The 22,837-nt window shown below is 39.9% G+C and overlaps 1 protein-coding gene across 5 annotated transcripts in view; it reads right to left on the bottom strand.

Moving 5' to 3' along the window:
• The window catches only part of LOC121318589 (voltage-dependent L-type calcium channel subunit alpha-1C-like), a 378,812-nt gene that overhangs the window by 91,127 nt on the left and 264,848 nt on the right, over positions 1 to 22,837 (bottom strand). For 3 of the 5 annotated variants that reach the window (XM_041255428.1, XM_041255429.1, XM_041255430.1), the window contains exons 5-9: positions 18,471 to 18,610; positions 16,920 to 17,081; positions 15,619 to 15,815; positions 10,669 to 10,772; positions 8,232 to 8,404 (exon numbers count right to left, since the gene is read on the bottom strand). In XM_041255428.1, the coding sequence (XP_041111362.1) occupies positions 8,232 to 8,404; positions 10,669 to 10,772; positions 15,619 to 15,815; positions 16,920 to 17,081; positions 18,471 to 18,610 (776 nt within the window). Of the gene's footprint in view, positions 1 to 8,231; positions 8,405 to 10,194; positions 10,296 to 10,668; positions 10,773 to 15,618; positions 15,816 to 16,919; positions 17,082 to 18,470; positions 18,611 to 22,837 lie in introns of those variants that run through there. The other 2 variants (XM_041255431.1, XM_041255432.1) reach the window with 1 other exon arrangement.

Genomic DNA, 22,837 nt, shown 5'->3' on the forward strand with positions numbered 1-22,837 from the left:
ACTTAACTTCCTTGTGCTACCTCCTTCAGGGGAGATATAAAAGCAGTTGTGATGCATAGTTCACACCCAGGTCTCTGTAAGTTGCTTTGTATAAAAGCGTCTGCTAAATGAATAAATAATAATACACTGAAAAATAACGTGTGTACTTTTGATTTGGATATTTTATTTACTGTTCTCTGGTCTTTTTGTTAGGTACACCGGTGGTTTAGTGTTTATTAAAACTAGGGAAGGGAATCCACTGAGACATTGGCAGAAACCTTTATTAGAGCAATTTGAATGCAGACACTCTCCTTACAGCGAACAAACCATTAATCATTCCTTGAATCTGTTTTAGTTCTCAATATGTGTTTATAGAGCACAGGGTTCTCCCCAGGAATTCTGTATAGCCGGGCGGCAGAACATTATAGCCGGGAGCACTTTTAACGGAAAAATAAACTTGCCTTACCTTAAATATACAATACAACAAAGAATTTGAATAATGTGTTGTCTTTCGTTGACTGTCTCTGGTTGCGCTTTTTTATGTTCTACATTTTCTTTTTATTTACTGTTTTTTATTATGGTAGATTACCGTGCTTATTTAGGCACTCTGCGATTTGACTGGGGAACGATGACGTAGGGTTACTGGAGTTCCCAAAAAAAAAGGGTAACTTTTTCACTTCCTTTTTAGCTTAATTATTGAGCTTACTGCTTCAAACACACGTTTAGTCACAATCATAACTGGTGCATGAAACCGCAGTGTAATAATCCAGCACCTCTGCACTTCAGCACTTGTAATGTCAGCTAAGTGTTTAGCTGATATCCTATCACATCTTTCAACTTAAAGGCATACAGACTCTACATATGAACCCCGAATATTTCTCACAATCACTTCAGTATATTGTTACGATATCACAACAAAAGGAAAACACATTTTGTGGTGCATATATATTGCTATTATGTACTATATATCTCTTTACAGTACAATAATACGACAATAAATTTACTGAATGATAATACTCGAAAATAAGCTAATATTTTCTTAATAAAGTAGCCGGTGCAAATACAGTATTAGGCGGGGGATTGCACCGATTGCGGTTTATTTTGACCCGCTGCATTCATTGTCACTATTTTTGCTTAAATAATCTGATATTTTTTATTAGCAGTCATTTTTAACATGTTAGCCTCTCAAAATGATTAACACAGAAAACCTGCCCCTTCAACTCTCTGATTTGTTAAATGGTGTGTGAAGACGTAACACAGCTGTCCTGTGGTTCCAAGATTTATTTTTTTTAGCCAGCAATGAGCAAGTGGTCTAGTCTGCTAAAAGCGCAATCAATCTTTATTGTTCAAGGCACAGTAGCATCTGCAAAACGGGTGGATCAGGTTTCTTCAGCAGGGCGGCGACAGGCCTTGGGAGATCCCTGCTACAGTATTTACTATGTATTACGCAGTGCAACAGTGATTAATAATGTATAGCGGTGTAGGTGATGCAGTGGAGCAGAGCAGCTACAGGGAATAACGCAGGTAGAAAATCTGTACTAATCAATTTTTTACACAAACCTGAGTGACCTTCTCTTTAACAATTTAGAGATTCAAACCTGAGTGACCCTCTATTTAGAAACACGCCAGCAATACAAATCTCCACAGACAAGCTTGTCCAGCCCCTTAATGAAAATCTGTTTAATTTGCTGCAGTCATGCTTGACAGCCACCCGCGGGACCTTTTTTTATTGTTTTCCATCTAGAGTATTACAATGAGAGATGGCCATGGTGAATCACGCTAGAGCAAAAAACAAACTTTTAAAGAATTTAAAGAAACTTTTGCAAGCCTTGCTCTCTTGCACTTCTTAGGTTATTTCACCTGGAGGGTTACTGGCTTCTTGCCTGTCAATAACCAATCAGCTGCTTCCTGACATGTTTTCTTCGAGTAACATGCTTTGACCCAGAAGATATTGCTAGGGTTAAATAACCAAGGCGGTAAGGCAATAACAGCAATGGTTTTTTCACTCCCCTTCCCTTCTGTACGCTGCTCACATCTACCCTTAAAACACTGCAGCTGGCCCATTTAATAATGCATTACACTGTGATATTTATGGCACATTTCAATGCCCTGGGCTCTACAAAATGCTTACACTCGCCATGCATCATAACTATTCATCAGTGTGGCCCAAACAGGAGCTTCAAGCACAAGGATCCATACCTGTATTTCATACAAACAGCATTTAAAAGTTCAGCTTAGCAAACTGAAGAATAAGAAGACAACAGCATGCTTTTGCACAGCCTGTTTTTTTTGGCCTTTGCTCACCCAGTACTGCTGTTTCCCAGTCAGTGGTGCGCTGTGATGCGCTTGTGTGTGTGTGTGTGGGTGGGTGGGGGGGGTGCAGGTTCAGCCACCATCATACTCCACAGAGCCGCTGCTGCAGCAACTCCCAGCTCTGGAGAAGCAAGTTGAGTTAAAACTACAGACTGCAGACATTGCAGAGGTAAGGGGGTTGGGGTGCATGTAAGGCTGGGCTTCAACTGTATTATATATGCCAGGGTTAGTTTGCCAGATGCAGGACCTTCTTCACTTGTCTTCTTGTAAAAGGAATTAACACTATCCCTGCCAACCACCACCAAAACACATATAAACACCCACCCTTTATTTACAGGCAGGGCTCTTGCTCTGCCACATATCTTCCCGCCCCTTTGTGCAAAGCACACACGGCCATTCCACGGCAACCTCCGCCCTTAAAATCCCAAAAGTGACCTTCATAGTCCCTGCCCAGGAACAGAGGCAACACTGGGTTGCCACACTGGCAGCAGCAATGCTGACAGTGAACAGACTGGCTCCTTTGGCAGGGGAAGTCCTGGCAAGGGGAATGCTGCCAGTAGCAATGTTGGCAGTGGAAACGCTGACAGCAACATGGTTGGCTCCTTCAGCCATGGCAGTGGTGCTGGCAGTGACCATGCTGCTTTCAGCGCGGCACACTCCGGCAGTGAAACTACTGTGGCTGGAGGTGGTCTCCCCCCTTCTCTGTAGCCGGCGGCTCCCTCTACTTGGTTTCCGGCCACAGAATTTCCAGCAGCGAAACTGCTTCTGGTGGAGACAACAAATCCCCAGGCAATGATGAGCAGGCATCCCTGAGTGGTGACATGCAGGCATTCCTGGGTGGTGACTTGCAGGCATCCCCAGGCGATGGCCGACTGGGCAGATGCGGAGCCTTGGGAGGCGATGGCAGCAGCAGACCCTTGGTCCCTGGAGATTGGTGCGACTCTCCCTTGGTTGCTCGGGGCTCCTGTGCTCGCTTCTGGGCAGGCAGCTCCTCCCTGACTGACACGCTGGGCAGCAGCTCCTCCTTCACAGGCATTAGGGACAGTACTTCCTGTATCAGGAGCTCCGACTTCCCTCTGTCTGACTGTATCCAGACATTCCTGCCATCCATGCCCAAGGTGCTCACACAGTCCACACCATCCTGTTGAACTGTCATCCAGGCAGTCCTTCCAGTGGCGACTGGGATCACCACAATACTCACAACACAGCCAGTGAGTAGGCACTGGGAGCAGATCAGGGTAGTGGGACAGCCAGTCTTGCAGGCTTTCAAGCTTGCGATCAAGCCCCAATTGCGTGGTTGCCTGAACTTGGCCTGCTTGTGGACTGGCAGGCAGTAAAACTGCAACACGTACAAAACAAAATTAACAAAACAAAACAAACTCCTTCCAGGAGTGCCAAATATTCTTCTCACAGTTTTAATCTGTAACCGGACAGCTAAGATGTTTACTGGTCCCCAAACATATCTACTTTTACAAGTATATCCAAACGTACCTTCTCTGTTTCCAGTTCCCTGGTACTCTCTCTAATGGAGTTTCAGATTCTCTTTTTATAGCAAGTGGCTGTTCCCAATCAGCACCAATTATCCCATTTGAGTACAGCCACATTATTTGGCAGGGATAGGAATTAACCCCATCCCTGCCAACCACCACCAAAAGACATATAAACACCCACCCTTTATTTACAGGCAGGGCTCTTGCTCTGTCACAGTATATATATTCAAGACTGAAACAAGGCATTGCCTCCACTGTTTTATTTTTATTTTATTTAAAGAGTTACATGCACCTTGCTTGTTTCTTGCTAGTTCTACAACATTTGTAAGATGTTTCTGCTTTTACACAAACTTGATGGTAAATGCTTTGTGAATATGGCCCTTAAAGTTTCTGCTGTATTACATCTCACTTGACTGTTGCTCAGTGTTGGGGGGAGTAAGGCATTAAAGGTAATACATTTCTGTAATCTGATTATGTTTTTCAGTAACTTTTAGTTACATTTTAAAAAAGGACTATGGCTAATGCATAATATGGAAATCAGAAAGTGCTTTAATAGTGCGAGACATGATCACTATTTTTATGTCATCTTCCTTGAAAATAGCGTCTGAGGAGGGAATGAGTGGTTTCAATAGCTGGATCTTTAAAGAATATTTTGAGCAGCAGCCTGACCAAACCGAAAACACACTTCTGTGTAAAATGTAAACTGTGCCAGAGGATTAACTATTAGTAACCATATCTAGTTAATTGCTTTTCAAAGTAATACGTTACTGTAACTAGTTACAACTTTGTAAAGCTAATTTTTCCAACCCTGGTGACTTTTACTGGTGACAATGCTCTCTTAAGGAATACACTGGGCTTGTTGTATGTCTCATGGCTAGAATCACGGTGAAATAGAGCCACATACAAAAGTTTAATGTAATATCTTATTTAATTTAGCAATTTTGCTGATACACAGCAAGAGATAATTACATTTAAGCTGGGCAGTTTTCCTTTTAACCAATGCACAATCACCTCCTGTTATATTATTTCACCACCAAAATTTGACATACTGTACAATACGTACGTCCATTATATTCCAGAGGCGGGAATGTTTTGAAAAATTTGTAGACAAATGTTTTGAAAAAATAGGCTTCTCAATGTCTAGGACATAAATCCTCATTACAACCAGTATATTCATATAAAAAAACATGATCAATCTGTGAATGAATCCTGTTTTAAGTGTCATTAGACTCAAGGACTGTAGATTATATCAGCAATGACTCTAACATGTTTACTCTTTTTGAAATGTTTCTAATTGAAGGGAATTTGTTAAGTCCCTTTACTGAAAATAAAAGATACATCACAACTTGAAACTTCAAAATTGGTAAAGACTTGTTTTCTGAGTGAAATAAAATGACTAACTGTATAAGACTAGCAAGAAACAGCTGGACAGCTGTTAAACGTATGCTGGTCCACTCAAAATGTGCCTTTGCCTTTCAATAGCTCAAACATACTCTACGGCCCACACTGGTTTCTAAAATAAGTTACTATGGAGCTGTTGAGCTCATCTTCTGTATGGTATAAGAGTCTTCTGTATGGTATAAGAGTCTTCTGTATGGTATAAGTTGTGTTCCACGTTTCTGGTTTATTCCAAATTAACGATTTTACGGATTTTCTTTTAACTGGACGTTGGTTTTTACTGATTTACACCAGAGTTTTGTCTATTGTTCAATATTTTCCCATTACTATTTTCTAGGAAATACACAATATTTTGATTAAAATGCTGTTTTATTTTGACTCCGACATTGTAATCAACCCTACACGCGTTTAGAGGATCAAATAAGGTTCAAACATGGTTCTCTGTCACTTCACAAACACATTATCACCTGATTATGTTGGCCAATCAAATTCTGATTATTGTGGCAATTGCTGGGTGTAGGTACTACTAGCTTGATCAAAAACTAAATTGAAATACTTACACAAAAATATCATCTTTTTAGTGTATGAGGAATGGGGAGAAAACGTAAATCACTTTATGAGTATTCAAAAGAGAACAAATGTTTCGAAGTATACAAAAAACAAACATAGTTGAAGTGGCTCAGATGAGGCAGAGGATGCACTGAATTGCAAATACTGCTGCACTGAGGTACATGTTCACGCTGACAATAAAAGAACATACTGAAAAATAAGCAACACATTAAACTAAAAAAATAAAGTGAACTGAGAGACAAGCAATCCATTTTGGGCCTTTTAACAGGCGCTTTAATAAAAAGAGCGCAGAATCACTGTGTTAATTAGTTTGTCAGAGCGCTGTGCTTTGCTGGACAGCCTTATTTAAACGTAAATATTTGTCAGAAAATGGTGATGCTTTAGATGGTAAACTTATGGAATGCATAGATAGAAATGTCCAGTGTGATTTTTGACAAATCTCCCAATGGCTTGCACTACCTAGTTCTGTCAATTTTTTTAAGGTGAATAAACCTGGCTTGTTATGTGCTGATGTCATGTTCATACCTTCTGTAGATACTATTTCCGTCAGCACAGCGATTGCCCAAACGTTCGCAAAGTACCAGCTAACTTGGGAAAACGTGGCCTTGACTTGCACTGATTCTGCTTCATCAGACATGCCAGGGACATCAAACTGAATCAGAAACCAGAACTGCTATGCATCATATTCCACATGTAAAGTGTGTATACAAGATTTTTTTTACCCCGATTTCTACCGATGTTTCAATTAAAAACTTTTTTTTTTTTTTTTTAATCGATTTTATCCCTATTTTAATATATGTAAAATAACTTTTTTTTTTTTTAAAGATAAAAAACGAAAATGCGGAACAGTATGTATAAGACACAGTCTTCTGTATGGTATCAGAGTCTTCTGTATGGTATAAAAGGCTTCTGTATGGAATAAAGCAGTCTTCTGTACGGTATAAGAGTTTTCTGTATGGTATGAGACAATCTTCTGTATGGTTTAAAGCAGTCTTCTGTATGGTGTAAGACAGCCTTCTGGTCTACTTCGGGTAAGAGAACTGCTCAGCTGCCATTTGAGGTTCTTGCTGTTCCCAGAGCGCTTCAGAAAATGCAATCTTACACCATAACAGACAGGGTTTACATGTGAACTGATATAATCAGCCTTTAATGAAACATAACACTGCAATAATTAGACTAATTGACAATGAACTGAAGCAACGTTTATTGTATACAACGAGTAACTGCTGTCACAGAACACAGGTGAAGGTGCCGTACAAGCAAAATCCTTCCCCAACCGTGCAGCCTATTCCTGCAACACCCTAGCATTAGTACTTGCCTATATCTTGGGACTTCAGTTTATACCATAACAGTATGATTTTAAAAAGGTTCAACCAACAGAGATTTTTTCCATTAACACATGTGCAACAGGAGTTGATAAAACTGTATTTAGTTTATTTTTGCCATATATTACATTCTACTCTTTCAACAAATATTAAAAAAACAAATACACAGCCTCAGCTAAAAACCAAAAAAAGCACAGTCCTTATTTAAAACTAGAAGGTTTTTTGCCGAATATGGCAATCGTACACTCACAAATTATCGTCTTCACACACCTGTTTATAACCTGTGGGTGGGTGGCTTAGCCAATTAAAGGCAAATGTGCATTTACAAGCTAATCTAAACTTTGAGAATCACAAGCTTTTACAGAAACATTCAAACATCCACCTATAAAAAAAACAAAATGTATAAAACTGTATCTCCACTGTACGTTTTATATGATAAAATAATGATAATAAGTTAATATAAAATGGCATGAAGGTCACAATTTGAAACACTACTTTCCAAAAATGCAAATTCGGGGGCATTTACAATGCATTTTACTCCAAATTGCCATTTGAAAATTGTTTAATTTGTTAACAATGTAAGCAAAATAAGTTATGAATTTGGTATCTTTCTCCTTTAAGATTAAAAGGTGCTAATGACACATTGGATTAAAAGGTCTTAGTGCATTTTCCCCAGGGTGAGTTAACCGTTTATTTCTGGATCTCTCTGCAGTGGCTGTTTATCAGATACAACACAGAGACTGCTCTGATTGGGGTTCAGAAGCTTGCCTGTTAGCATTATTCACACTTATTAAAAAGATGAGGTTGGTTTTATATATGGGATACAACAGAGTTCTACAGACATTAAACCAGCTACAACCAATGGGTTATTCAGGCTTCTCAAAGGTGCATACATCTTCTGTATAGTATATACTGATTTCATGAAAGATATTACCAATAAACAAACTACATGACAAACCAAAAGCAAAACTAATAAAATAAAATAAATGAATCAGTATTATCAAAAGCAATGCATTCATCATTCTCTTACATATGAAACCTGCTATAGTAAAGTACAGCTAAACTCTAAGGGATTGTCCTCATTGCCCAGGTTCTGTTCCTCTCCTATGGTGTATACAGGTAATGGTGTTTCTATCATTGCTCAGGATGTACTCACGGTTGCGTGGCTTCTCCTCGTCCAGGCCCTCCTCCTCGTTCTCGGGGTCAATGTCCTCTGCCTGGGTGATCCAGTCCAGGTACCCCTTCAGATCCTCCTCCAGCTGCTGCTTCTCTCTCAGCTTCTGGAAGTCTCCGCGTGCCTTGGCCTTCTCGCGCTCCTTTGAGAACTCGCTGACGGAACACACAGGGGCAAGCTCAGCCACGGCTTACAGTGTGGAGAGGCACCACGGCAGCACCCACACTTACATTACAGTCACTGTACCTAACAAGATAATTCCACTAATATTACCCATTTTGGATATCTATTAGCTACATATGTCTCAAATGAGCAGTTTGATTTTAAAGAAACACGTATTTTCATTTTAAAACAGACATTTGGTACTACACTAACTTCTCAGTTTGCTTGCCTTGCCTTTCAAAAAGTCTGTTACTGCCTTACCTCCTTGGTTATTTCACTTCAGCAGTGTCTTTTGGGTCAAAGCATGTTACTGGCTGAAAACATGTCAGTCAATGGGGGAAACGGTTGGTTATTAAAAGGAAAAAAGCCAGTGAAGGGGTGGTGAAAATTTCAGCCACTATATGAAATGAACCAGGAAGTGCAAGTCTAAAAGCTAAAACATGTTTCTTTCAAAACACATTTGACACTTAGACAATGAATGGATGTGCATGGCAGAGGAAATGTGTAGAACAATTTTGTTAGCTACAATTACTTTAAATAAGTACCCAATATTTTTACATAGCACCCTATATTTTTATAATGTTTAAATATGAACAACTATAAAGCTGATTTTAATTTCTGATACAAACTATACACTCTCTGATATGAAGACATTTCAGAGGGCTGTATCACATTCATAAAAGGGTCTGCTATATATTATGAAATGATAACATCACCTTTTCTCTGGTGGCTCCTTAGTGTGGCGCCGGCATGTCTATTTTTATTTCAAGATTCTGGTGGTGAGGTCTCAAGTTGATTGCTAAGAATTATGGACCTGCTTAATTCGATTTTGAGAGTTCAGGGGTCTAGCTAGTGTTAACATGTGTTGAGATTATATGTGCCAGTTGGGTAATAGGCAAATAACCAACATTAAAGTCTGCTTGAATGAATAGATAATACTATATCAGTAAATCCTGTCTCAACTGCATCTGAGGAGTTCAAACATTCAAAACTCTTTCAGCGTGACTGCACTGCATATGCATTCCCAAATAACCCAAGGATGACTAATCCAAAATGTCACTATCTGTAATTCACACTATATTCTGTAATTCTGTAAATGGGCATACATCTGTTACTTACTAAAGTCTATCACGGGAATTTCGGACTGGAAGTCTGCAGTTTACCCATGCTTTTCCCAGGATATCATTTACCATGGTTTATACTTTTTTAAAATAATAATAATAATAATAATAATAATAATAATAATAATAATAATAATAATAACGTAACATGTACAAAGTGCAAATAATCTCTTTTACATGTATTATTATTATTATTATTATTATTATTATTATTATTATTATTATTATTATTATTATATTGGTGGTGAGTCTTCCATCTGCCCCTGTATGAAAACTAGACTAGAAATGACAACATAGTGTTGTTATATTGATGAAATTGTAATTATTGTTCTTGTATGAACATGCGTATTTGTATACAGTAGGCATTGGTACTGTACATGCTAAGTGCATATTAATATCAAGACTATACATGCAGTGGGCTGGAAGTATGTATGCATGTTTGTATGTATTTCCATATGTAAAGTATGTAGGTATAGTAATACTTATGCTAATACTAATAATAGATTAAAACTAATGTTCTTACAAATGGGTATTTACATTCCCCAGCCATTGTGGAACCAAGACACTATGAACAATGTCTGAAACATCTTTGTAAATGGCATTTTTATTTAAGAGACAGGAGGGAGAAAAGTCAAATCAAATAAAAGAATGTTGCCGCTTACCCGCTCAGCACACCAAGAACCAAGTTAAGAACAAAAAATGAGCCTATGATGATAAGTGTAATAAAATAGATCCAGGGCCACTCATTTCCTATGGCATCATTGACCTGGAAAGATGGAGGGATAATTAGTGGGTATCCCCAGCGCCTCAGCTCAGCAAGACTCCATGGCGAAAAACTGCCTCTCGTAGGGTGGAGAGGAACGGATTTTGAGACCTAACCAGTTTACAACACTCACTCCCAAGTTTTGTTTGTATGTTTATGGAAGGATGAAACAATGTTAAATTTAATACAACTGGAATTCAAATTCAAATGGGGCCAAACAGAACAATTGTCTGCATACTGGTAAATTGTAATCTGCTACAAAATCCTTTCCCTCCCTCCAAATCGTTTTTAGGGTACACCTCTCCTAACCCCCTCCCCACTGACAGAGTCTTGCTCTCTGGGCACTGGTGATGATCAGCACAAGCAACCTTACCCGCTCAACACCCCCAGAACCAGATTTAGAACGAAAAAGGATCCGAAGATAACCAGGCTGACAAAATAGACCCAAGGGAGCTCATAGCCCATAGCGTCCTGCATCTGGAAAGAAGGAAGGAAGATTGAAAGAGAGAGAAAGAGACAGTAAGAGATATGAGGAGGAAATCTCAGGCCAGGCAAAAAGAAGCAAGCTGCTTTCAATGGATGTGATGTCTGAAGCACACACTCCTTATCCGCAGTCCACTATCCACTGAGACCCTTGCAAAGCGTTTTTCCTACTCTGCAGAATGTTAGTAGTGCTGCTTTCAATTCCTTCCAGGCCATGTCATTGTGCTCTTTTCTCAGCTATGCCCAACACAACAAGCCATCCTATTCAATGTTAAGTCTCCTTTTATTTTCTCTCGCATTATCATTTTCACACACTTGATTACCCGTGAAAAGAATCATTCTGTCATGTTCTTTAGGCTCAAGTGTTAGAGTGTTCTCCCTTTCAGCTACGACATGTTTCTGTTAAGGTAATGTTATGCAAGCCTTATTAAGCAGCCTAAAGGCACGGCCTTCACAACTCAACTCATTGTTCCTTTAGAAATGTAAAAATAGGCCTTTTAATGTCTGCAAACAAGCAGGCACATTAAAAAGAGTGCAGGATCCATTGCATCACCTCAGGGATACTGTGTGACCACAGCTTTATTTAATACATGCTATATGCTCTATATATGTCCTTCATGAATTCTATCTTGCTACTGTATCTTTCTTATAGTACTGTGGACAGACTGGCTGGTGGAGACGTCAGACCCGGCACAGGAACACACAGAGTGGTGAGTGAATTCTGAATTGTGCTTCTGCGCCGGTTTATTATTAAACATTAAATAAAAGGTTAAACAAAACAGAACACACTTAAAAAAAACAAACGGCACGTGGCCAAATTAAATAGACAAAAAAAACACTAAATCAAACAAGTATTGTGCTAGTTTAAACTAGCACGCATAGCAATTGTTTACTTTTAGCTCTTTAAAGTTTACGCCCTACTTTTTCTCTCCTGTTCTCCACTCAAACACACAACCTCGAGTGAGTGCTTTGTGCAGCTATATATACAATTGTGCTATATTACTATAATTATTTACTTAATACCACCATGTGAACTAATCTGTGCACTCCCTGTGCTCACACACTAATACACATTTTAACTGCATGTGAAGTGATTGTGCAATCCTTGTGCCTAAATACAAATATATAATTTAAATCTCTTGTGCTCCACAGCTGCATTATATCTCGTACACCAATATATATATATACGCCAACATTAACACACCACACACAACCCAAAATACACACAGGGGCTGGGGCACCCTGCCACATGTACTTACAACAGTTTTAACATATTAGGTTTTATAATTCAAAGAGTCAAAGCTGAAATATTTGCTAAGTTGTTTCAGCTTAACCACCATTGGGGATATTTGCAGAATGACCTTGTCTTATACCATATTCCTATTTTTTGCTAGTGCATCGAATCCTACTGTATGTAGGCCCATTTTTTCCACAATGGATCCTTTACAATATAAGCACCATTTTTAAATAATCTCACGTTTTTAATATTTATCACATCTCATAATGCTAAGCTAAAGACTGAAGATGGAGCTCACATTAAATAAATAGATGCTAAGTAGGAAAAAAGTACATAATAAATACAGTATTTCTGGCTAAATACCTAGAGGGGAACACAAGGGGGTGGATAGTATAGTGCCATTAGGATCCATGCATGAAAGTTTATGGCTGGGTTAAGTATTAAAACCAGGATTTTGCACCCTTGTGATTTAGATACTATAGACAGGACGAGGAGCTTAAACCCCTGCATGCTGTGATTTAGTGGTTTAAAGCAAAATCTATTGACACCCCTTTCTCTGTAAAGAAGGGCTGCCATAGGAAAAAGCCTGGAGTACTCTGATGACCGTGCCCCTGGCACTCTCTATGCACACTGGTGTTCCAAAACGAATTCGCTTTCCACAAATCCATGCTGCACGCATGAGAGGATAGAAAATCTTGAGGCAATTATCCAGCTGGCCAAATTGAGTTTTTTTATTTTAATGTAACCTGGTTTTAGAGTGAGCTGCAGACAAGGAGAGCACCAGCCAAGCAGAAAGTAGGACAGTGAGGCTGAGTGCAAGGGCAGTCTCTGTTTAAAGGAGTGCTAACTAAGGTTTTAAACTCTCTGTTACCTTGCTTGTCAAACTAGCAGTACACTGTAAAATGCAATGCTATTCAATCACTCGCTGAAGGTATGTATTCATGATCAAGCTGTTGAAATGAAACACTGGAATTCTAGGGATTCCCTGAGAAAGTTTAATTAGAGTAAATGTACTCATTGATGTTACCTTAAAACTTCACACCAGTGTACTCCAGCCATGCTGCCACCTGTGTGGATCACAGTGCTATACTGTACCTAACCCTTCCCTCCTGAGCTCCAGTGTATTTATTCATACGAGGGTTGATCTGGAGGTCAGTTTACATTAAATGCACAAAGATAACACTATTCTAAACTCCACACCACAATCTTAAAACATTTAAAATAAAGATTTATGATTCTCAGCTCCAGGTTTAAGGTATTTTTTAAACTCAAACTACACATATGGTTGTGTAGTTACAATGCAAAAAAAAAAGGATATTATTACAATATGAAAGAACATTGGCAGTTGCTAGTGTAATGGCCAGTGATGTGTGATACATTGTCACTACACATTCTGTCCCCTGTCAGTTAGTTGAGATGTGGTTAAAAGCTCTATGACCTTGAATGCAGAGGAGCTATGCTCTTTTGCATATTGTTTAAGACCCTCACTTGAAGTGCGCTAGGTTGCCGGTTCCCGTCCAGTCTTCATCCTGTTACATTAGCATCTTTTGTAACTACACTACAGTTACATAAGTGGCTGTGTAAAAACAATGTAACCAGCACACGTAATTACAGTGTAGTTAACCACACTCAAATCAGCCCTTGTCGAACAGGCTGTGTAGAGCCCCTCTTCCACCCTAACTACACTAAGCTGGCAATGTGATTTCCAGTTCTGAGATGTATCTTGGATTGAATCTGCTGTTGAACACTGCATATTTCTTCTGGAGCTTTCTGTTTTGAATGTGCTGGCTCTATGATCTCCAGTAGTTGGTTACCTGTATTGTTTTTTTTTTTGGCACAAATACCCTGTAGTTGTCTTTATTGAAATGCTGTCTCTCCAATAATTAATAGTTAATAATTTTGGCTCTAAGATGCTCAACACTCTATTTTTCTTTGGAATGTGTTGGCTGCCGAGTCGAGGACAGGACAGACTAAACTCATCTTTGGCACATTTTGGTTGATCGCAGGAGGTCCCGAGTTGTTTTTGTGTGCAAAGACGCATTTATAAGGTAGGTGGTTCGAAAGTCACATGATTAATTGCTGGAACTATTGAGAAGAAAAACAAGTTCTTTAGAACAATGCATGCTAGTACTGTTGGGTGCAAAAGTAGATCTTGGAGAAGATGATGGGATAATTAATGTAAGGAACTTGCTTATCTCTATCAGATGTAGAGGCTCTTATGTACTGTATATAAAACAGTAGCTTGTATTACTTTAGCGAATAATATCACCTAGCACAATAGATACAAGTTACACATCTTCAACCTCCAATCTCTCTGGTCTTCTCTCTCTGCTATGGTTGCTCATAGAGCACAGTCACACTTCAGTGTCAGAATATAAAGAAATACAGGCACTTCTCTGACATTAACAACTTGTTTAGGGGCCACTGCTGTCGACACATTTCGCTCCTGTAAATGGCCTTTGGCACAAGATTGCAAGGTGTCAAGTATATCGGACACCATGGTTTATTGCTACCTGTTCAGCTTCACTGCTTATTGCTTTTTCCTCTGGGCATATAGTCAAGTGATTTTCCAACCACACTGTATTTTAACTCAAAATAAAATCCCATTACAAGAATTACTTACAGTAATGTAATATTTGTATTAATATAGGGGCAATCCATTAATGTTTTTCTGTCGTTAAATATTAACACTGTGTGTATGTATGCATGTGTTTAAGTTATATATGAGTCAGATTCTGATCAATTACTTATCATTGGAATTGTAAAGAGTTTTAGATTAGGTTTAGCAATAATCTTGTTACAGTGGTTGTGCTTAACAGAAGCTTCTTAGCAGTCACAACAGATTGAATTAGACAGGAGAATTTATTTCAATCTACTTTCATTTTAAGAATCAGAGGAAAGACAGCAAAGTAGGATATATTGTATATATTGACATATGTTTCAGGTCTCTATCGTATTGCATTTACTGGTTTCTCTGTATGGAATTTAAAATCCACACTCTCTCAGATTCCCAACACTGTGTATTACATTAAGAAGCTCTCAGATTCCCAGTACTCTATACTATATTGTATCTATGTATAAATCGTATCTATTCTGTACTTAGTTTGTTGGTCTCAGAGCCCCAGTACTGAGTTCTCTATGCTATTCTGTGTTGAGTTTGTTGGCTCTCAGATCCCCAGTATTCAGTTCTCCATGCTATTCTGTGTTGAGTTTGTTGGCTTTCTGATCCCCAGTATTGTTCTCTATGCTATTCTGTATTGAGTTTGTTGGCTGTCAGCTCCCTAGTACCCAATTCTCTACACTATACTGTGCTGCGCTTGTTGACTCTCAGATCGCCAGTACCCAGTTCTCTACACTGTACTGTGCTGCGCTTGTTGGCTCTCAGATCCTCAGTACCCAATTCTCTATACTGTACTGTGCTTGTTGGCTCTCAGATCCCCAGTGCCCCGTTCTCTATACTATACCCTACTGTGCTTGTTGGCTCTCAGATCCCCAGTATCCTGTTCTCTATACTATACTGTGCTGCGTTTGTTGTCTCTCAGAGCCCCGAGTTCTCCACCCTGATCAGTGATCTGGCTGGCTTGTGTTGCGGAGGTCACAAACCTGGTAGAGCACGTCGGTCCAGCCCTCCATGGTGATGCACTGAAAGACGGTGAGCATGGCGAAGGCAAAGTTATCAAAGTTGCTGATGCCGTCATTGGGCCCAACCCAGCCCATCTCACATTTGGTGTTGTTTTTACAGTGCCGCCCGTTCGCTGTATCTGGGGCACAGGGGGCCGGCTTCTCCTCTGCAATCATTCCTGCAAGAGACCCAGCGGCACAGTATTACCATGAGGGGTAGCAAGGACACCTGCATACACCCACGGAGATCCAGCAGAGCAGTATTAAATACCGCCACCAAGGCACTTTAACCTACGTACTCTAGGACTCATGCTGGTGCCTGTATCCTAGGCTATGAAAGCAAAGCTGTGGCTGTTGACTGTCATTAAATAAAGTATAAACACATAGAGGTGTCGGCGGATACTGTAGTTCATTCTGGTTCCACTACATGATAAATAGTGAAGTTAAACAATCTCGGTTTGATTGATAACTTTGCATGAAATGCTATCTCTGGGAGGAATGTTGGTGATGGTGAAGCAAGTGGGGTTTGAAAAGAATGCTTTAACTGACAAATAATAACCACCCACTGTGATAATACATCATCTTTTGCAAATCTTTGGCTCTAACAATGCGGATAATCCGGCCTTTAATCATATTTTTCTTGCCTCAGCCAGTTATTTACACACTGTTAAAAAGACAGGATCACATAAAGTACTGCTATACAGTATCAGTCATATGTTAGCTAATATTGAGATAAAATAGCTCACGAGGTGTAAGGATATTCAAGCCACAGTAGGAAAAGGAGCAAACTGCCTCACAGGGAGCAGTATGAGAGGCCTTTAAACATCTCTTTGAATATATTTTGGGATATTACACATATACATAATACTTTTGGTGCCAAGACTAAAAATGCATTTAAGTGGACCCAGAATCAATAGGAAAATTTGTAATTTATTTAATATGCAATCACTGATTAGAACGAATATAGCCACAAAACTACACAAATGCAACTTTATCAACTCTAACCACTTTCTAAACACAGCCACTCCATGTATCCCTCTAGTTTTACTGTCTAGTTTTACTGTAGTAGCATGTGATCTCTATGGTCATTCAAATGTTTTAAGTCTAAAGAGATCCAAAAATGCAGATTTTGGCTATGCGACGCATATATCCAAGTGCATTACATTTTTTTTATAGAGTTTAAAAAGTTTGCCTTAGTCTTTGAGGAATGGACACAAGCATACAGGGTTGAAGAATCTGGTAAACACACTGTGTGGTTGGAAAGAACTGAAAAGAGGAATTACCTGTTAGGCCGTCTCTAAAGAACATGCAGGTCCTGTGCATTTTGCCCATGAAGAGTTCCAGTCCTATGATGGCGTAGATGATGATTACAAACAGTACCAGCAAGGCGATGTGCAGTAGGGGCACCATGGCTTTAATGATGGAGTTCAATACTACCTGAAGACCTGAAAGACAGCAATTTGTTATTCTCCCAGGCAACATATCACCTTGAAATGGAAGTTTATACATGATGATCACCACACCATTGAAAAACTGCTCAAGTGTCTACATGCGTCCTTCCAGCTCAAGTGGACTAAGGTGGTTTGCTTGATTCCTTACATCAATGACAGTAAGTTAATTAATTATTTTTGGTTGCAATGCCATTGTAACAAGCATTCAAATGATACTGACACGACTCGTCTATTAGCTCATTCTCTTCATTCTTAACTTTAGACTTGTTCTCACAATGTGGGGATGCATGTGTTCACTGATCTTCTTTTCATGCACAAAACAGCCATCCTGGAACCCTTTTCTCCATCACACATGGTTTATGTCTCATCCTCAACCACAAATAGAGGAAACACCTCCCCAAAGTTTGGTCCACTTGAGCTGGAATGACCCTGCAGTGCAACGATACCTACAATCCTGTCAGCTTCTACTCATGTTTAACATATCTTCTATAAAATTATTTACAAAATATTAATGATCCAGGCATCACCTTCACAGATGATTGCTTAGTAGTTCGATCATTTATGGCTATGATTGGCTGAATAAGGTAAGCTACTATTAGGTACAGATTCTTGGAGTGATGTCACTGCCTTACTAAGATAGTAGTGGTTGACAAATGTGCTATATACTGTATTGGGCTGGGGGAGGGGGGGATTTTATATCTGAAATAAAGTGACAAAGAATAAATACATAATTGCAGATATAAAATATGAGGGGCATGTCACACGGATTCTGACAGGCTATTCAGTATAATTTTATTTCAACTTGTTCAGTTGTCTGAGCAGTGAGTGTGAGGTGATTGTCTGTGTATTTGTAATTGACCTTGTTATAAAGTAATCCTATTCCATGTCATTTTTGATGTGCAATTAAGTACTAAGCTAAACTATTTCAGAAAATATGGAGCTTATCTGAATTCAGGGGTGATTTAGTTATTCACTTAGCTGTTGAAGGCTATATAAACACAAGGATTTCTAAGATGTATGCCGGGACACAATGTCACAAAAACTATTTTTTATAGCTTGTGTAACTGTAATATTTGCATTGGATGTGTGCATCTTTCCCAGATGACTGCAAGCTATCGGCCCCTGCAGGACAAAGGTGAGTACTGCGTTTGCTCGCTGGGCACCTGGCCAGCAGGGTCAGGTGTAGTGTGGTGAGTATCCAGTATCTGGTGTCAGGGTCAATGTAACACCTTCTGTCCAGATCAATAACTTGGCACAGCCATGCCTTTACCAGGTGAGCCACTCAGGGACCAGAACCATCCCAGTCTTGTAACCTCTGAACACGTCACTGCTATCTCTTACACTGCATCTCCTCACAGCTGGGAGGAACCTGGGAATACTCACTGGGAACGCCAGACACCAGTCTCAAAGGACGCAAGACTCGGAAGGCCCGGAGAGCTTTCACATCGAATCCTGCTGCCTTCCCGCCTATCGGGTTCGTTCCCTCTGCTTTCGTTGCTTGTTCTAAAATAGCACTGAAAAGCCTAAAGGAAGGAAACACAGAAATACATATAGGAAAGTTAACAAATGCTTTAAAAGACATTGTATTAACATCATTACTGATCCTCCGTTTATTGTGCTGAGAATATTTTGGCTCTTCACTTGTTTTTTTTTGTTTTTTTGTTTATTCTGGATAGACAAGGATATTTCTAGGGCCAACCATTAAGATACCAGGAATCTGCAGCACTTTTTTATCTAAGCTATTTTGTCAAGACCAGGAATTTCACTTATTTTAGTAATTTGCTAAATTTACAACCTTAAAAACCCATTAAATATATGCTCATAATGTGCTGCAATTTTAACATACGAGTGTGATGGACTTCCACACGCAGGGAAAGCAGAGGACAGTTGAATGTATGAGCATGCAACAAGTAAGTTGTATTAGGCTGAGTACAGCACTGGGAGTAAGAAAGCAATAACTGGAATACTGCCTCTAATCTCAGAGAGTACATCTCCAGCCACAAGCTCCAGAGCGTGATGTCAATAACTAGGTCACCTTCACACTCCAGGAACGCCTACAGGAGGAGAGGCTGTGTGACACTCTACAGGAGAGGGCTGTGTGACACTCTACAGGAGAGGGCTGTGTGACACTCTACAGGAGAGGGCTGTGTGACACTCTACAGGAGAGGGCTGTGTGACACTCTACAGGAGAGGATTGTGTGACACTCTACAGGAGAGGATTGTGTGACACTCCTGAAATGCTGGTTCTGAACTGGCAGCACCATAGATGGAAAGTAATTTCTATTGTGAAGCTGTAATACTGTTGGTGAAAGAACTGGATCATTCAAATAACAATTAGACACTACATTACTGTAGATAATGGTCTGCTGTCAAGCCTCCTTGAGAAAAACTCTGTGTAGTGAACACGTATTCTGTTCTATTTATTCATATAGCACAGCAGGCACTCATCTTTTTGAGGTTACAATGCACAGCTGAGTGGTGATTTTGTGATGCGAGACCATTAATCTTTAACTTAGTCCTCTAGAGATAAAGAATGCCCTTTTAAAATTACTATCCTCTCTTTCCTCGACAAAGGTTATTAACTTAACTGTCACATGAACTCATGTTTTTTGACAGAGTAACAGTATCTTTTATCAAGAGAATGACAAAATAGTTTTTGGCTTTTTTGTATTACTGTAGGCTTAGAGTCGTGTGCAACTATCCTTTTTTTTATTATATGTATAGTTCATACCTGTTGTACTTCCCTTGGCTCTCATTAGATGCTAACCTTAAGAGACAACTGGAACTATTAAAGAGGTTTTTACACTTTTTAACACCATTGTTTGGGGTTGCATCTCATAGTCTAGTTAGGGTCATTAAAAAAAAAATGGGGATCCTAATTTGCAGATCATGTGTGTCCATCCATTTGTCCAACATTGCATGGTGAACATGATAACTGCCTGGACTTTTCCTCAGTCTTCACCAAACGTTTACCATACACTCCAATCATGAAACCATTAACAATGCACTCACATATACTATAACAGGGGTGTCAAACTCGTTTCGTTTGGCGGGCCTGATCTAATACACGGCTCTTGGCAGGGCTGTGTTATAAAATTACAAAGTCGAACCCAAAACCTCAAAGCTTTTATATTTAACAACAATTTTTTTGGTTCCTGGATAGTAAGTGTCATTTCCTAATTGCTTATGCCTCAAAAGTATAGAAAATGGCTATTATTCCCCACAAACTTTGCTTTTGTGACCAGGACAGTGATATTTTGAAATTTACCTATTTTCCAGAACATTCCAGATAGATTCAGTGCTGAGTAAACTTGGAGTAACTTCTAGAACTTTCCAGTAATATAAATAGTAGTATAAATACAGGGGCCTTAAGCCCACCAGTTCAGTTTAGTTCCAGCTGCCTAAGTGGATACATATCTGCATTTTTCTGAGATGGCATCAAGAGGCTGCAATGGTGGCATTCCTGATGGGTCTCCAAGGCGGTTTTACCAAGTTTCCCTGCTATCTTTGCCTTTGGGACAGCAGGGACACCAAGGCGCACTACCACAGGCGGGACTGGCCACAGCGGACCGAGTTCTCTGTGGGGAGGAACAACGTCAAGTGGGAACCACTGGTGGACCACCGGAAGGTGCTGATGCCACCACTGCACAACAAATTGGGCCTTATGAAACAATTTGTCAGAGCTCTAGATAAGGAGTCGGCAGCCTTCAAGTACCGTCAAGACTTCTTCCCTAAGCTGTCTGAGGCAAAGGTCAAAGCCAGTGTTTGTCGGACCACAGATAAAGATGATCCTGGAGTGCAATGAATTCCCCAAGAAGCTCACTAGTAAGGAGAAAGTGGCTTGGAACAGCTTTGTCGCAGTGGTTCAGAGCTTCCTGGGAAATCACAAGGCCGAAAACTAGGTGGAGTTGGTTGAGACTCTGGTGAAGAACTACGGCACAATGGGCTGTAGGATGTCCCTCAAAGTCCATATCCTTGATGCTCATCTTGATAAATTCAAGGAAAACATGGGAGCGTACTCGGAGCAGCAAGGCGAGCACTTCCACCAGGATATACTGGACTTTGAACGCCGCTACCAAGGACAGTATAACGAGAACATGATGGGAGACTACATTTGGGGGCTGATTCTTGAAAGTGATTTACAGTATAATCGTAAATCTCGAAAAACTACTCACTTCTAAATCTTTTGTAGTCATTTTTGTATTGCTTTAGTATAAATACATGTTAATTTGGATTCATCTGTTGTTTAATCATTGGAAATAGGTAAATTTCAAAATATCACTGTCCTGGTCACAAAAGCAAAGTTTGTGGGGAATAAATTCTATACTTTTGAGGCATAAGCAATTAGGAAATAACATTTACTACCCAGGAACAAAAATTGTGTTACATAGTGTTATCATACATAGCATATTTACATACTCCCAAATAGCACATACTGATTAGTTCACTCACCGTCACCTCTTAGAACAGGTGTGCAAACATACCTCCAGTGACTTCCTTCACATGAGCAACACAAATTGTCATGTTGCTGTGATTGCTGTCAATCGGCGACCAAGTGGGTGAGGCGGCAGTGTGTCATCTGGTTCGACACCAGTGATACTAGAACAAGGTTCTGTGGTGACAAGTGTCATTGTGTCTTTATCCGTGAGGAGAAAGGTGGAACAAGAGTGCTGTGTGTTTCAAGAGAAATGGGGAATTTCGTATTTCTTTGAGGGCATGAATGGAAAGCCAATGTTCTTAATTTGTAAGCAGCATGTGCCTGTTGTGAAATAATACGACATTAAAAGACACTATGAAGCAAACTGTGGCAAGAAAAATACAATCACTGAAAAAGCTGCAATCAATGTTTTCTAATGCTTGTAGCATATGTGATGCTGCTGTTAAAGTAAGTCATGTTATTGCTCACAAAATAGCTGTTTCTTCAAACCCAATTTGTGATGGAGAGTTTTTTTTTTTGGCCCAGTTTTCTCCCCAATTTGGAATGCCCAGTTGTTATTTGTATCCTGGTTCACTGGTGCAACCCCCTGGTGACTCGGGAAATGCGTCCTCTGAAATGTGTTCCTGCCAATCTGTCATTTTTCACACTGTAGATCCACAGCGAGGCCATCAGACCTATAGTGCCAGAGGACAATACAGATGTGTGGCTCCACTGCAGAACCACAGTGCCCTATCGGCCACAGGGGTTGCTGGTGAATGGTGAACTGTCGATTCCCCAGCCGACCTAAGCCCTCCCTACCCAGGTGGTTCTCTGCCAATTGTGTGCCACCCCCTAGGAACCCCTGGCCACTGTTGGCGGTGACATAGCCTAGATTCGAACCTGTGATCTCCATGTTATAGGGCGCATCCTGCACTCCAAGTGGAGCGCCTTTACTGGATGCACCACTCGGGATCCCTCTGATGGAGAGTTTTTAAAAGAAATGCTGCTAAAAGCTGCTGAAATAGTGTGTCCTGAGAAGCAGCAAGCTTTCTCTGTCACGAATATCAACAAATCAAAACGTTATTCTCAACTTAACTCGATATCCTCAGCCCAGTCATTTGCTCCAGATATTGATGCGCTTGTGCAAGCAAAGAGGTTCCAGATGTCAGGAGCAGCAGTAGCAGTCACTAATGTTCAGTTCAAAATTGATCCGTATCTATTTTTATTTAGCAATTTTTTTTTTAGTGCTTGGACTAACATGGAATTTTCATGTTAAGATATTCATTCAAGGTTTAGAAATTTTATCAAAGCCATTATATGTAACACTGTATTA

The sequence above is a fragment of the Polyodon spathula genome, chromosome 7, assembly GCF_017654505.1.
Source record: "Polyodon spathula isolate WHYD16114869_AA chromosome 7, ASM1765450v1, whole genome shotgun sequence".
NCBI lineage: Eukaryota > Metazoa > Chordata > Actinopteri > Acipenseriformes > Polyodontidae > Polyodon > Polyodon spathula.